Source organism: Cinclus cinclus, chromosome 3, assembly GCF_963662255.1.
Source record: "Cinclus cinclus chromosome 3, bCinCin1.1, whole genome shotgun sequence".
In the NCBI taxonomy this organism is placed as follows: Eukaryota; Metazoa; Chordata; class Aves; order Passeriformes; family Cinclidae; genus Cinclus; species Cinclus cinclus.
This window is the reverse complement of record NC_085048.1, coordinates 35,801,153-35,814,731: the sequence shown is the minus strand read 5'-3', so window position 1 is coordinate 35,814,731 and position 13,579 is coordinate 35,801,153. Positions and strand designations below refer to the sequence as shown.

At 44.5% G+C, this 13,579-nt stretch overlaps 2 protein-coding genes across 2 annotated transcripts; one reads left to right on the top strand and one right to left on the bottom strand.

The window, feature by feature from the left end:
• Nucleotides 1–2,507: 2,507 nt before the first annotated feature.
• On the bottom strand, nt 2,508–4,822 carry PNRC1 (proline rich nuclear receptor coactivator 1). The gene is made up of 2 exons (XM_062489871.1): nt 4,227–4,822; nt 2,508–3,643 (listed from the first exon to the last, which is right to left on the bottom strand). Exons 1-2 carry the CDS (start codon nt 4,605–4,607, stop codon nt 3,203–3,205), a joined length of 822 nt encoding a protein of 273 aa, XP_062345855.1. The 5' UTR covers nt 4,608–4,822; the 3' UTR covers nt 2,508–3,202.
• On the top strand, nt 4,712–6,051 carry BORCS6 (BLOC-1 related complex subunit 6; the record flags this gene model as incomplete). The annotated part of the gene is given in 5 exon segments (XM_062488962.1): nt 4,712–4,789; nt 4,791–4,860; nt 4,863–4,959; nt 4,961–5,062; nt 5,106–6,051. Coding segments are annotated over 5 exon segments (1,008 nt in total), but the record flags the coding sequence as incomplete, so codon positions are not given.
• Between the last annotated feature and the right edge of the window lie 7,528 nt (nt 6,052–13,579).

Below are 13,579 nucleotides of genomic sequence, written 5' to 3'. Positions count from 1 at the left end.
TCAGCAAAATCTCTGAAGAGATCCTGTAATAAAGTTCAAATGCACATAGGATTTCTAGCTCCTGTTGTATTAGGAGGTAGAAACATTTTAGCCTTAGTAGAGCACCGAACCAGCCACTATTAATGAAGCCATCTAATGGCCTAAGCCTTAGCCATGCATGAGAACGCAACAACAGATACTTCTGTCCTCCATGAGAGCTAATTTTTCAGGATCATGAAGCATAATTCCCCTCCACTTGACTTTTAAACAGAAAGGATTTCCATTATCTAACTGAAGTGTTAATGTTCAGTTTCCTTAATGACCTCAGAAGATTTAATAAGCAATTTATTTGATTCCTGTACAACAGACACAGCTGATAACATATCCACTAATGTTAATTTTCTTCCTTAAAGGCTGGTCCCTCTGTAATTTTATATTACACTGCAAACAAGCCCTCCAAATACGACACTAATGTTTTGCTGGCTCTGAAGTCGAAGAAGAGTATTGTACATAAATACAATACAATGGCTCCTCTTCAGGGAACTGGGATAAGGAGTCTGTCAAAGCAAAGGAAATATTGAGAGTGAAAATCCCTCTAAGATGATATTGTAGAAACATAAAGGAAAAAAAGCAGGAAAGTGATAAGTGCAGAACATGGTACTAAAAGATGACCACGTTCTGATTTTCAGCTGGTCCTGTTGAAGTGTATGTTGTACTTAGGCCTAATATACAAACCAGTCTATTCAGCAGGAAGGGGCTCAGCCCGAAGACTTCAGGAACATGAAGTGCTCCAACACTTCTGCAGGATCATTGACACAGACATGTGCTAAGTAAGTGTTGGCTTTTTTGCTACTGCTTAGCAACACCAGATAATTATCTTACCCTTTAGGGTCCAACAAGGTATGGAAAATTTTAAGTTTTCAACACTTCAGAAGTCTCAACCACCAGCTCCAAAAGAATGGTGTGAAGAGCTGAGAAGAGCTGAGAACTATTGGCAATTAACATTTCATGAATTCTTTAACCCTGAGGGATGTGCTGGCAAATCAGGGCAGGAACAAAAAAATATGTGACAGTGACAAATTTTATCGAGGATCAGAGCTAGCATTCACACTGCCAGCTCCAAAGGGTAAGGAGGAGACTGATGGTAATAAGACAATAATCATGGGAAAAGGACACATCCTTCTAAACAATGCCAGTCCACAGGACTGATGGAACCTCCCTCTTGTCAAGCTAGTTAGCAAGATTCAAGGTGACCAGACAAAATTAACCATTGCCTAAAGCTACTGGCAATTGTTAAGGCACTTTGCTTTGCATTTGGGTGACACTCGGGCAAAAGAAAAGTGTGGGGGGGAAGGTAAAAGGACAGATCAATACAGCATTTAACCAAATATAGCAAACTGGGACTCAACAGAATCCTTGAGTCATCCTCGGCGAGATTCCAGTGGAATTTTTCTTTGCCCTGATACTGTTCATTAAAAAAAAAATAAAAAAAAATCGCACAAACAGAAAACTAGGAGGGGTTTCGTTCATTTTTAGAATAGAAGATGGGGACACTAAACTATGGAGTATTTAGATTAGGCAAGAAAATGGGGTGTTGAAGCCACACACTGACCTCGAGTCAGTCTCTTTTACAAGACTGTGAACCTGTAATTCTTTGAGGTAAACCAAAACTTTTCTATCAACCCGTAGTTTAGAACATCTATAGCTAAATAGCCTAATTTTACAACTATATAACCAACATCTATAAGCCAAGAAATCCTTCATTTTTGAGCTTTTGACCAAGCCCATGTCAAGGCTTTACTAAGGAAACTTGCCAACTGCTCTGTGCAGAATGAAGGGATGCTGCTCACACCACAGAGCCAACTCAGCTGGATACAAGCAGCTGTTTCCTTCCTATGTACCTCTCCTCTGCTAGGACACCAGAGCACAGTGTATTGTTTTTGGTGGATCCAAAAACTTAAAAATACTTGAAAATGCTTTTCTATCTTATGTAAATTTCACATACTTCCTAGTATTAATTTTATTTAAACAATACATTAGGAAAATAACTGCAAATCTGTTATCTCCTCAACATGCCTGACTAATCCACAGTCCAATTCCTTAAGAATTTTAAGTTGGTGAATGTATTTTCCAGCATAGCTATGAGCAAGACACAAATCTGGTGAAAAATACAAAATTCTACTTGCTCCATTTATTTTCTGTGACTGCTGATTTTCCATAGTAAGTGGTTTAATAGCCACTTACTATTAGAAGATTTATGGAGCATTAGTGCATGTATTTCAATGTCTAACTGCCCAGCTTGCTTGAAATCTGTTTTCAACAAAGAAAATAATCCTAGAATGACTTGTCACAAAGGTAACTTTTTTTTAAACATAAGAAATTCTTTGTGTGCTATTTAATCTCTTGATTTTACCTGAGACTGTTAAAAGTAAAGGATTTCTACCAATGCACTAAAATGCAATCAAATGATTTAAATTCACGTACTTGAATTAACAGACACACACAAAAAAGGAAAACAGAGACATGTATAAGGGGAGGCCAAATTATTTTATTTAATTTTTTGGTGACCAATTGAATTTTGGCAGAAAGCTCTGCTCTTTCCTTTTTAAAATTTTTGTTAGGTTTTTTTTGAACTTCGTTAAAGAAACCAGCAGTGCTCAAATTGGTGGGTTGGAATTTTAGTCAAATTCCAGTTAATTTTAAAAATGGACAGAAGAACAGGAATTCCAGATAGTTTCCAGAGCAGAGGGCAAAACTTCACATTTGTATGAAAATTCCATGTTTGTACTTAATTGGGAGACAGAATGCAAAACTCTTGTCAGTAGTGCACGAATAAACATTCACATTTGATCTGGAACCTTAATCAGAAAGCTGTACTCTCCTTCCAAAGTTTTCATTGCCTTGTGCAAAGCAAGTCAAGTCTTCATGCGTCAAGCACACAAGTAAAATTGTCCATATTTTATGTACAAGACATCTACCAATCAGGCAGTGCAAAATACATCCTTTCATAACAAAACTAAAATGTACCTCTCAAAGTATGAACAAGAATATACACATAATACAAGATGTACATTATTTACACAACCATAAAAAATATAATACAAGGATTTTTTTATGTGATTGTAAGACTTGACAAGTCTTTTGCAATTTTTGTTGCAACAAGGCATGTTTTAAGTTTCCTGGATGGAGTTTTCTTTGCCAATTACTGAAGAGATCTTGGAAACTACGCTTGAACTTTTAGGAGAGTTTTCAAATGGACAGCCATCAACTCCCTGTTTTGGTCAGACAGTTCAACTGTGCCACCCACCCAGTGGCTGGGAGGCTTTGGAAGGACACTGGGAGATGGTGGGTCACTAAACTTTGCCCCAGCGTAATTTTCTTTTTGGCTCACTTCATTTAGGGCAAGAGGTTTCTTGGACTTGGCATTTCTGAAGTTCTCTGTATTTTTAAGTGGCTTTTTCTCCTGCTTCTGAACTATTTCTGGCGACACAGAATCCTGCCAAAAGTTCTCTATCTTTTTCGCCGAGGCGATCTTCATCACTGGCGTGTTACACTTACTCTTCTGCCTGTTAATCTTTGGTTGTTCACACAGGTGTAAGCTGTGAACGGGCTGGCCGTAGGGGACGGCCGCCTTCTCTGTTTTTCCCATCTTGTTTTTTAAGAACTGCGGAGACAAAATAGAGTCACGTCAACCACGACCCCTCTCCTCGGAGTTCCCTCACCGGTCCCCACACTTCGTGAGGCGCCTGGGAACACCTGGACAGGGGGGAGGAGTACCGAGAAGCCTTCTCCCCACTATTTTTCTCTTATCCCACAGCTCACCCCACCACTCAGCCGGCACGGGCGGCCTGAGGGCGCGGAGCCCCCCACGGCCGCCATGGGGCGCTGCTCGCCACGCACGTCCCGCCTTCGGCGAGCGCGGGGCGGGGGGGGGGGGGGGCGGGGCTGGCGCGCGGCCAGCGGCAGGGCTAAATCCGGCTTGTTGCTGGGGCGCAGCGCCGGGCGCTCATTGGTGGGTGCCGGGCAGCCAATGGCCGCCCGCGGTTCGCCTTTCAGCCCCGCCCCGCCCGAGCGTAACGGAAACTCTGCCGCCCCCCCCCGTCCCCCCCTCGCGGCCCTGAGGGGGCGCCCCGCACGCTGCTCCCCCCCCCATCCCGACCACCCCGAGAAAGGGGAAACGGTCGCCCGGCTCTTCGGGCTCCGATAGAGGGCTGAAGTGAGAAGAAGTAGCGTAGTCTTATCTTTACCTCCTTCCTGAGGGGTTTGCCGGGCGCGGGTCTCGAGGGGGCAGGCGCAGGGGGCTCCTCCGGGGGGGCATCCGTCACCAGGTCGGTTCCCAGCGGCGTCCTTCTCCCCAGCCCGGCGCGGTGCTGCTGATACTGCTGATACCGGCTGGGCAGGAGCCCCGCGGGCAGGGGCCGAATCTTTCCCTTCCTCCGCCGCACTCTCTTCAGCGCGGGGCGGGCGCTGCCCCCCGGGCCCGCCAGGCAGCAGCTGGGCTGGTTCTCACAGTTGCTGTCCCCGCGCCGGAGGCGCTGGAGCAGGGCGGAGGGCGGCATCCGCCGCGGGTCTTCGGTGCCCGCCGAGATCCGAGCCAGGAAGGGCGGCGGCGCCGTGGTGGTAACCATGGTAGGGCGTGGGTACCCAGAGTTGTGCCGGGGAGAGGGGTCGAGCCCAGGCGGGGATGAGCGGGTTGGGTAGCTGGGGAGTGTCTGCCCAGGCTTTGTGACGGGCTGAGAAAGTGGTGGTGCAACCGGAGTCGCCTCTAGGAGAACATGGCGGGGGAGTGAGGAGAACCGCCAGCAGCTCCCCGGTGTTGTTACCCTGCCGCAACCCGCCCACTTCCGCCTCCGCGCCAACCGCCGTGCGCTAACAGCGCCACCACCGCCTCTCCCCGCCAATCGCGGTGGAGAGGCAGCCTCTTTGCCCTGGCTCCAGCCAATCGGAAGGGACACAAACACTCGGGGCCACGCCTCCCTTGGGGCCGCCCAATCCGGGCGGGCACGCCCCCGGCCTGCAAGTCACGGGCTCGCAGTGCGCGGCGGGCGGGTGGTGGTCCACTGGCCAATCGCGATCAGCAGGAGTAGCCGAGGCCACCCCCCCGCTGGCCCCGCAGCCAATCCGTGGAGACGTAAACAGGCGTCGGCGCGCCCCCGGTGGGCGGTGGCGGCGGGTGGGCACGCGTCCCTCGCCATGGCGGAGCCCGGTCCGTCCGCTGCGCCACCGGAGGGGCGGGACGAGCGGAGTCTGGAGGCGCTCAGCCTGGCTAGCGGCGGAGGGGCGGCGGTGGCAGCGGGGCGGCAGCTGCCGGAGGGGCGGCGGGCGACGCTGGCGAGCGCCCTGGAACTGGAGGGGACGGTGCTGCGCGAGGGCCGCCTCACCCAGTTCGTAGCCAACAACCTGGAGCGGCGGATCCGGCTGAGCGGCGCCCCGCGGGGCGAGCCTCCGGCGGGGGGCGGCGGATCCTCCATCCCCGCCATCGACCCGGGGGCGCTGCAGGACGTGGTGGCCCTGGCCGGGCAGGTGGCGGTGCAGGTGGACGAGCTACTGCGGAACGTGCACTGCGGGCTGCAGGCGCTGACGGCGCTCAGCGTCGGCTGCATCCAGACCTACCGCGACGGTGTGGAGAGCCTGGGCGAGGCGGCCGACCTCAGCATCCGCGCCATGTACGCACTGGTGGCGCGCTGCGAGGAGCTGGACCGCGCCATGCAGCCCGTGCCCGCCCTGGCCAAGCGCATCCGTGACATGAAGGGCACGCTGGAGCGGCTGGAGGGGCTCTGCAAGTAGCTGCTCCTGCCGCCGCCCCTCCAGTGCCGGCAGCGGGGGCCTGGGGCTGCTGCTCTCTCGCTTCGGCGGCCCTGCCGCTCACGGCGTCTGCAGCTCCCACCTGCACACCTTCACTCGCTCTCCCCCGTGCGTGACTTGCCGGCATCAGTGGCCGGCTAGCCTGTGTTGATCTGGACGAAGGGCAATTTTTACGACCGACGAAGGGAAAGGTCCCGGTTGAAAACCGCGGGGTAAATGGCAGATGGTGCTTTTTAGCTTCAGCTCCATTAAAGAATTTGGATTCTACATGCCTTACGCTTTCTGTTTATTGAGGGCTAAGAGAAACTAATGAGTCTTAATTAAAAGTAGCTGTTAATTTTTATTTTAAATCTAGTTCAAAATTCTTATGAGTACCTGCTTGATGCTTACAGGCGTATGTGCTTCTTTGTAGTTGATTTGGTGCCTGAAGAGTTAATTTTCACCTATGTTGTTACAGCAAATAAACTCACAGAACACTGTTCCTTACAGGACACAGTTTTAAGATAAGAGTAAGGTTAATACATACAGTAAAGGAACTTGTTTTCTGAGAAGAATATAAAGTCCATGGAAGATAATTGAGGTTCAGATAAGAACAGATCCATAAGCAAGGTTCTAAATAAAAGCCTTCAGATGAAATGTGTTTTGCCTCTATTATCTTCACAATTTGCACAGTGTAAAAGTTTAAATGGCATCCCTGAAATTATCCTCCTATTTCGTGGTTTGCTTTTTTGATGTTGGTTTTTTGTTTTTTTAGTTAGGAAAATATCTAATTACATGAGGGATACAAGTAAATGATGACATTATGTGGGTGTATGACTGACATAAAATGACTACTTTCCAATAATTTATTTGTTTAACTAGAAGCTTCTGTGTACTTACCACAGTGTGTAGAAGTGCACACTGCTCTATCAGTGTTTCCTCTGAGACCTGAGAGCAGCTGAATTCTCTACTTGCTGATGTTCCTATGCTAAAAGCCTCTTAGACAATGCTCTTAGCAATCCATTTAGGTCACAAATGTCCCTGTAACAAGATTTCAGAAAAAAAAAAAAATGATCACTGTGGTCTTATGTAAGTGTAATAGTGCTTTTGGTGACCGGTGGCTCCTAAAAGCCTAGGAATGAAGGTAGTCAGAAATACTGCTCAACCTGTGGTTGAAGAGCAGACAGATTTACAACGGCCAGAGCTGCTACCCCACCGTAACCTTGTTGAAAACACCGAGTGAGGGATGGATACTGTGATACCCTGTGCTTGTGCATGCAGGCAATACTGAATTATAACAAAATAATTCATGTTAATGCCACCCTGGTTTGCATGATGCCAATGTCTGGCCTGTTCTGAGCCCCTTGGCATGGCCATGTCTTTCCCTCTGCGCAGGGGTGTGTTTCATGCGTGGCCTCGTAGCCCTAGCAAAGGGACGTGACTGGAATTGGGCTTTGCCAAAGTAAGGCTCCCTCTGGTACTGTCTGCTGGAGAGTAGCTGTGGCTCTAGGGGGAACCAGAGGCCTAACAGAAGTTAGCGGGGTGAAAAAGACCTTCTCTGCTGCATCCTGTGGGCCTAGAAGACACTAAAGATTGGTTAACACCACAGCAACAGCTACAGTTGTTTTGTTATTCCTGGGAAAGTCTGAACTCGTCTATTATGCAGATGCAGTAGTTTTGCTAAGTGTGTTTGGTATACGACAAGAGCGAACACCAAAGGTTGATCTTGCGCAATTTGTGAGTACTGTTGAAATGTACAGGAAAGACTTGCAAGCTTATTTGTGTAGCCACGTATGTACAGCTACTCTTCACTCACACAAGCTAAGGTGAAGTCCTTGAAGTGTTTCGGTACACTCCTGGGTTTTGATAATGTTTAATTTGCAGTCATCTTCATTCAATGCTAATTCCCTACTAAAATTATTGAGTCTGTAGAATAAGTTATTACTTTAATGTTTTAATTTTTAGTGATTAGTTGTTGTTGAGGTATTTAACTTACTGTGTTTCTTGTTTGGAAAAATAATTGAAAGCTAATTTAAACTCTGCTTCTGCATCTGCACAGAGACTTTTTAATGTGATTGCAGAGCTGGTTTCAGTCTAGGTCCTCAGGCAATAATTTCTGTCAGTGATGTCATTCATGTGATGAAAAAGGAATGACTGACTAGTGAATTGCAAGCATGAAGAAAGCAGTAATTATGCTGTTTGGGTTTGTTTTTTAAATATTTTTCTGAACACATCAGCTTTTTTTAAGGGAAGAGTTAACTGAACTTGTTTAAGTGACTCCTGTTCCCCCGTGTCTGCCTTATGCCTTTGCCATCCCTGGGGCTGGCACAGCCGAATTGATGTCAGCCTGTTCTGTGCCCCCACGATCAGTATTGATTGGTAACTGAATGGCTGCTGTGGTTTCCAGCCCCGCTGTCCATAGCAGCCTCCATTGCTGCAGGAATGGTGACACTTGCCAGTGTGTCTGTCAGCACAGCTCTGGTGCCAGCCCTGCCCTTGAAATCCTGTGTGAACTGCCTGAGAGCTACGTGCAGCTCTGTAGCTCCTGGTGAATCCGGTCCTTCTGCTGCCATACACTTCTGCACTGCCCTTTTGATCCTAGTCCAGGCTTTCTTGTGTATATCCTGTGTTAATTCTAGCACCTTCCAGCTTTTGAATGTTGAGAGTGAAAGCTTTCAAGTTCTTTTAGCCTTTTTTGCTTAGTCTGTGGGTGAACAGTGTAAAAAAATAGTTTGGGTTTTCCAAGACATTCAGATGGCTTGCATATATTTTCTTGCTTAGTCACTCAGCTTTACAATTGGTTCCTTTCCTTATCAGCTGCTAAGTGAACTTTCATTGTAAGAAGATGGGCAAGGCCAGAGAAGAAAATTAGCAAAATAAAATTATGTGCATAGCACTAAGCAAAGCCGGATGCAGAATTGGCTGTGGACTAGGAATGACTTCTCTACTCTGAGAACCATCAGTGACTCCATTAAAAATTGGGTTAGTCTGACAATTTTTTTTTTTAAGTGTAAGGTCTGACTGTGGAAATCCTTTTGTGATTAAGGTATGGTTGGTTCTGCTTCATTCAGTGCATTTTTAGTCTTCCCTCCTTTGTGAGGTTTTCTGTTCCCTGACTGATCCAGTTCCAAATCTGTGCAATTTAAAGAAGCTTTACCAGATAAAACCTTACTATAGAGAAAAAAAACAGTCACACAAAGCAAGAATGAACTTCACTAACAATTCACCTTTAAGACTCTTTTCCTGCATTGCTTAACTGCATCAAATGTTCAATAAGTAAATACATCAACTTTGTGTGTGTCTTGTATTTAAATGCACAAATTTTTTTGCTGCAATATGCAGCTTTTTGGTGGTGCTTACTCCCATGAGAAAAGTCTTGACTGAGTCACCAGTGTGAGGAACAGCATGTGAGTTGAATCCAAGAGCAAACCTCTTAGCATTATAGATGCAACTATTTTGAAATGGTTTCAAACAGCATGGTTATACTACCGAGGACAAAAAATTGCAAAGCTTCCAAATTATCAACAGCTCTCCAGAGGAATAAAATAAATACTTTTAGCAAACTGTGTTGGCCAAAACTGAAAAGTGTTAAGACAGAGACCTCTTGCAATAGGTATCGTCCAGCATAAGACAGGTTCTGGCTGTCAGATGCCACACTACCTTGTCCTGATCAACCCTAATGTGTACTCCTGAAAAAAAAAAAAACAAAACCAAAAAGCTTTTAAAGAACAGCAGGTCATGTTTATGATACTGTCACAACCTGGTTTTATTGCCTGAAAATTACTTTGGGAAAAGAACATTCCCATAAAAATTATAAATCAGTCCAATTAGAACATTTTTGTGAGCATTGTCTGTACTTCTGGCATTGTCCCCACCCTGGCTCCATCCCATGCATGTAAGAGCATACATGGAAAATTCATGACATTTCTCTTTTAGAAAGCTTGATGCAAGAACTGCATCAGAAGCAGGAACTGAAACACGACTGAATTTCATGTTTGCCCCTTCATCTTAGTGCCTCAGAAAAGTTTTTGTTATTGTTGTTCTCCATTGTTTGAAGCTTCAAAACCAGAGAGGTGATCAATGGACTTGAGCCCTTCCAACTTAGCAGTCAAGATCCTTGTGGCCCCCTGTTGCAGTAACATTACCTTATCTTGGAACAGGAAAAGTGATAATCAGCATTTGAAACCTTCCTGCAGTTCTGGTTCCCTTCTACTGTTTATACACGTTAGAAGCCATAAAACAAACAAACAAACAAAAAACTCATAACCTCTTCACTCAAAGACTCTTAACTGATCCTCTTCCCAACTCTGAGAGAATGTGAATAGGTTTGGTAGCAGGGTTGGACTGTCGTGGCATTGGCCAGGATGCAGCAGCACTCATTAAGTGGGGGAAACAGAAAAGCAAAAGTAGAAGTATCTTGATTATTTTCCTAGATTACAGCTACAAAGTGCTGCCACTGTAATTGTTTCCAGAATTTGATTGAACAGTTGCTGTGATTAATTACTATGAAGTACCTTTGTTGAAAGTAGATTTTTATCAGAGAAGGGTAATAATTTTTGTCAGTATTTTTATTTTATTTTTATGGATACTAGTTAGAGAGGTAAGAATCCTAGAATTTTATCCAACACTGTATTTGTTGTCTTATTGTCACCAAGGAAGTTTTTCCCTTGTTTTCTTTATAGACAAGCTGGAAAACTCACCACTGAACTTGCTTGCAAGACAAAGAGCCATGCCCAGTGAATTGTTCAGAAGGGTATAGTTAAGGACTTCTTTGTCTAGAAATACATGCAAATTAAGGGGGGGGAATCCACAAACTTGACTAATCCTGGGTGTCTGGTTTGTCAGTGTGATCATTTTACACTCACTAGCTGAAAATTCAAAAATTCCCAGGTTGAAATCTTAGATTTTTAATAAGTGAGTTTCTTTCAATGGCCTAATATCAGCAGTTTGAAGTTTCCCAGTCATTTTCAGTCTAACAAGATTTTTCTTGTCTGAACTTGAGCTGATGCCACTCAAGGAAATGCTAACCTGAAAATAAACTCCTTCAAAGCCAAAGTATCATTTGACTTTGTTCCACTTTCTGTTTTCGCTGCCTATGCAATTTGTTTACTCAGTGGATTTTTTTTTTTCCCAGGCTGGGACTTTTCCAGTGACGTGTCCTTAGCTGGAAGGTGAGGGAAGTTTCTCACCACTGAGCAACATTGTGATTTTCCATTTTCCAAAACTCTTCCTGCATGCCATTTTTAGTTGATGATACCAATCTAGTTTGGTTTTGCTTCCCTCTTTAAAGAAAGAGATGTGCAACTACAAGCCTTTCATCTCTCCTGCTCCACTGCCATCAGCTTTCTTTTGTGTGCTTAGAGGAACTTGAAAGTTACAACTGTGTCCCCATCCCCTCTTTCCCCCTCCCTGTTCACCATTTTCGACAGCCACCAGCTGTACCCCATTTCCCCTGGCGAAACCTTGTTCTGGACCTCATCAGTTCTCGGTGCTATTCTCTGATCCCGCTTATCTTCTGTCTGCAATTGCATGACTTACTACATCTGTGTCAGTGTTCTGGCAAGGCACCAGCCTTATTAGCTCAGTTATGTCCTCTTCTAGCTGCCCTTGTTTTTCATTCCTCTTTACCTCAAATTTCAAATGGGTTATCTTCAGGTCCTGGCCAGGCTTCTGTTGCCTACCTGACCTATTCTCTTTTGATTCTTACATTCCTTTAGCCTTTAAAATGTCACAGTAAATTTCTTTATGCTTTCTTTTTCCATAATTCCTTGCTGTTGTCTTCTGCAATGCTTGTTGTATCCAGAATAGCCACCACCAATTGTCTTGCTTTAAAATCAAACCTCAGGCACTGGCAAGTCAGAAACTACATATATAGCAGATAATTATACTAAACAGGAGGCATTATAGAAAAATTAAACATCTGTAATTGGAGAGAGCTAGGTTTTATTATTTGGTTCTGATCTTTTAATAACAGACCAACAAATGCAAATAAAAATTACAAACTACTCACAAAATAATACTAGTATAACTGTGAGTGCTCTGATGTATCTGATAAGAGAGGTGCAAATCGATCAGCTGCTGCTTACGTAGGCTCCCAAGGCTGGGGTTATAGAACACCAAATAGGACGTGTCATGGTGAGGTGATACAATATGTGCAAGCCCCAAAGCAAACTGTATTGTTTTTCTTTTTAATCATAGCATGATTAAGTAAATACTGTAGTAAGGCCACTGCTAAATGAAATTCTGGTCTCCCTGCCTTCATTTTGGCATGCATTCACACAGGGCTTTTGCTGACTTTACAAAGAGCTGGATGCATTTTTGTGGGAGTTATGAAACTCAGTGGGATGTGTTACATTTATTACTTGCAACAGACCTTGGAAAGAAACAGTGGTAAAAAAGGATGGGATGGACTGTTTGGAGTACAGGATATGCCAAAGCAGTTCCTTTCTCTTGTTCATAAAGAATCATGTGTACATACTTTAGTATGGCAAATCAATCCCTTTTTAAACAAGATTATTCATACTGTCTGTGCTGCACAGACAATGGAAAAAATGCAAGTCATGACCAAAACACTAATTCTACATAAGTGATAAAACATCTGTTTCATAACAAAAAATAATGTTGGACTATACTGAGTAGAATAGCTGTAAAAAGTCAAGCTTAAAAGTTGTTAAAATTCGGGTTTTAATAATGGTCATCCGTGCAGATCTTAATAAGATCTTAACAAACTTTTTTATTAAAATACCTATCAACAATGATTGCCAAGACTTCAGTCCAATCTGTTTCTTACACTTTATCTGAACAGTGAGGTAACTGGGACACTCAGCGAAGCAGGAGTCATGGAACACGTTTCCCATATGTGTTAATATAAACCAGAAAATTTGTGTAACTTGTTGATGACTACCGGAAGTTACATAGCACTGTAGGAATTTTTGGTTGCGCCATTCATTCATCAGCACTTACAGTTGTGAAATCACTTGTACATGCTCTTTGACCTTGATTATTTATAAGCTATGCTTCAAGATGAGGGTCAACACTTTGTCTCAGAAATAGTTCAGCTTGGCTAACAGACAAAACAAGACTAGGACAAAACTATATTTGTTTCTCTACCAATCTGTAAATCAGACTTTGAATTAAGTATCCTGCTGATATCCATTTGCATAATATCTGGGAAACAAAAGTTTCCTGGTTTGAACACAACACTGTGTTACAAGGTGCATGCATGATACGCATAGGGCATCATGACTTGTCACTGCTGCCTGCTAGATAACCTATCTTTAACAGTATGTATTACTTCTATGAAGGGCAACTGGGTGATGCAAACACTGGGGAGTCCTAGTTACACTATTTTACGTATTAGGCGCTTTTTTTTTACTTTTTTTTATCCTTTTCTGATCCCTGTTCGGTTCTTAACCGTTCCCCCAGGGAATGCTACTACTGAGCCCTTTTTTCCATTCCCAGCTTTCCTTCCTGGTTAGTGGATTCTTTTTTCCTAGGTTACACTATTGTTCTAAACAACGTCTAAGAAAGTAAATTAACAAATGTACTTTGTGTATACATCGTGTTGGCTCAGCCAATGTGCTAATAGGCTGGAATACTTGTATTTTGGAAACCTATTCAATAGCAGGTGTGACTGAAAGTGAGTTCTCACTGCAGAAGTGTTTTGGAGTTGCTGCAGTAGTGGCATGCCCTTAGGGCAGAAAGAGATCAGCGATCCCTCAGGGAACTCTGCAAGCTTGTCTCCAGGTTGCTTCTCTAGAAGGCAGAATAAAGAATAAATAGGGCAGGTGGTAGATTGCTTGTACCACCACAGATT

Excerpts from the sequence above, each read along its gene's own strand:
- PNRC1 (XM_062489871.1), bottom strand. The coding sequence starts at position 4,607 with ATGGTTACCACCACGGCGCCGCCGCCCTTCCTGGCTCGGATCTCGGCG. Across the intron at positions 3,644-4,226 it reads GCAAACCCCTCAGGAAGGAG|TTCTTAAAAAACAAGATGGG; the intron begins GTAAAGATAAGA and ends TTGTCTCCGCAG.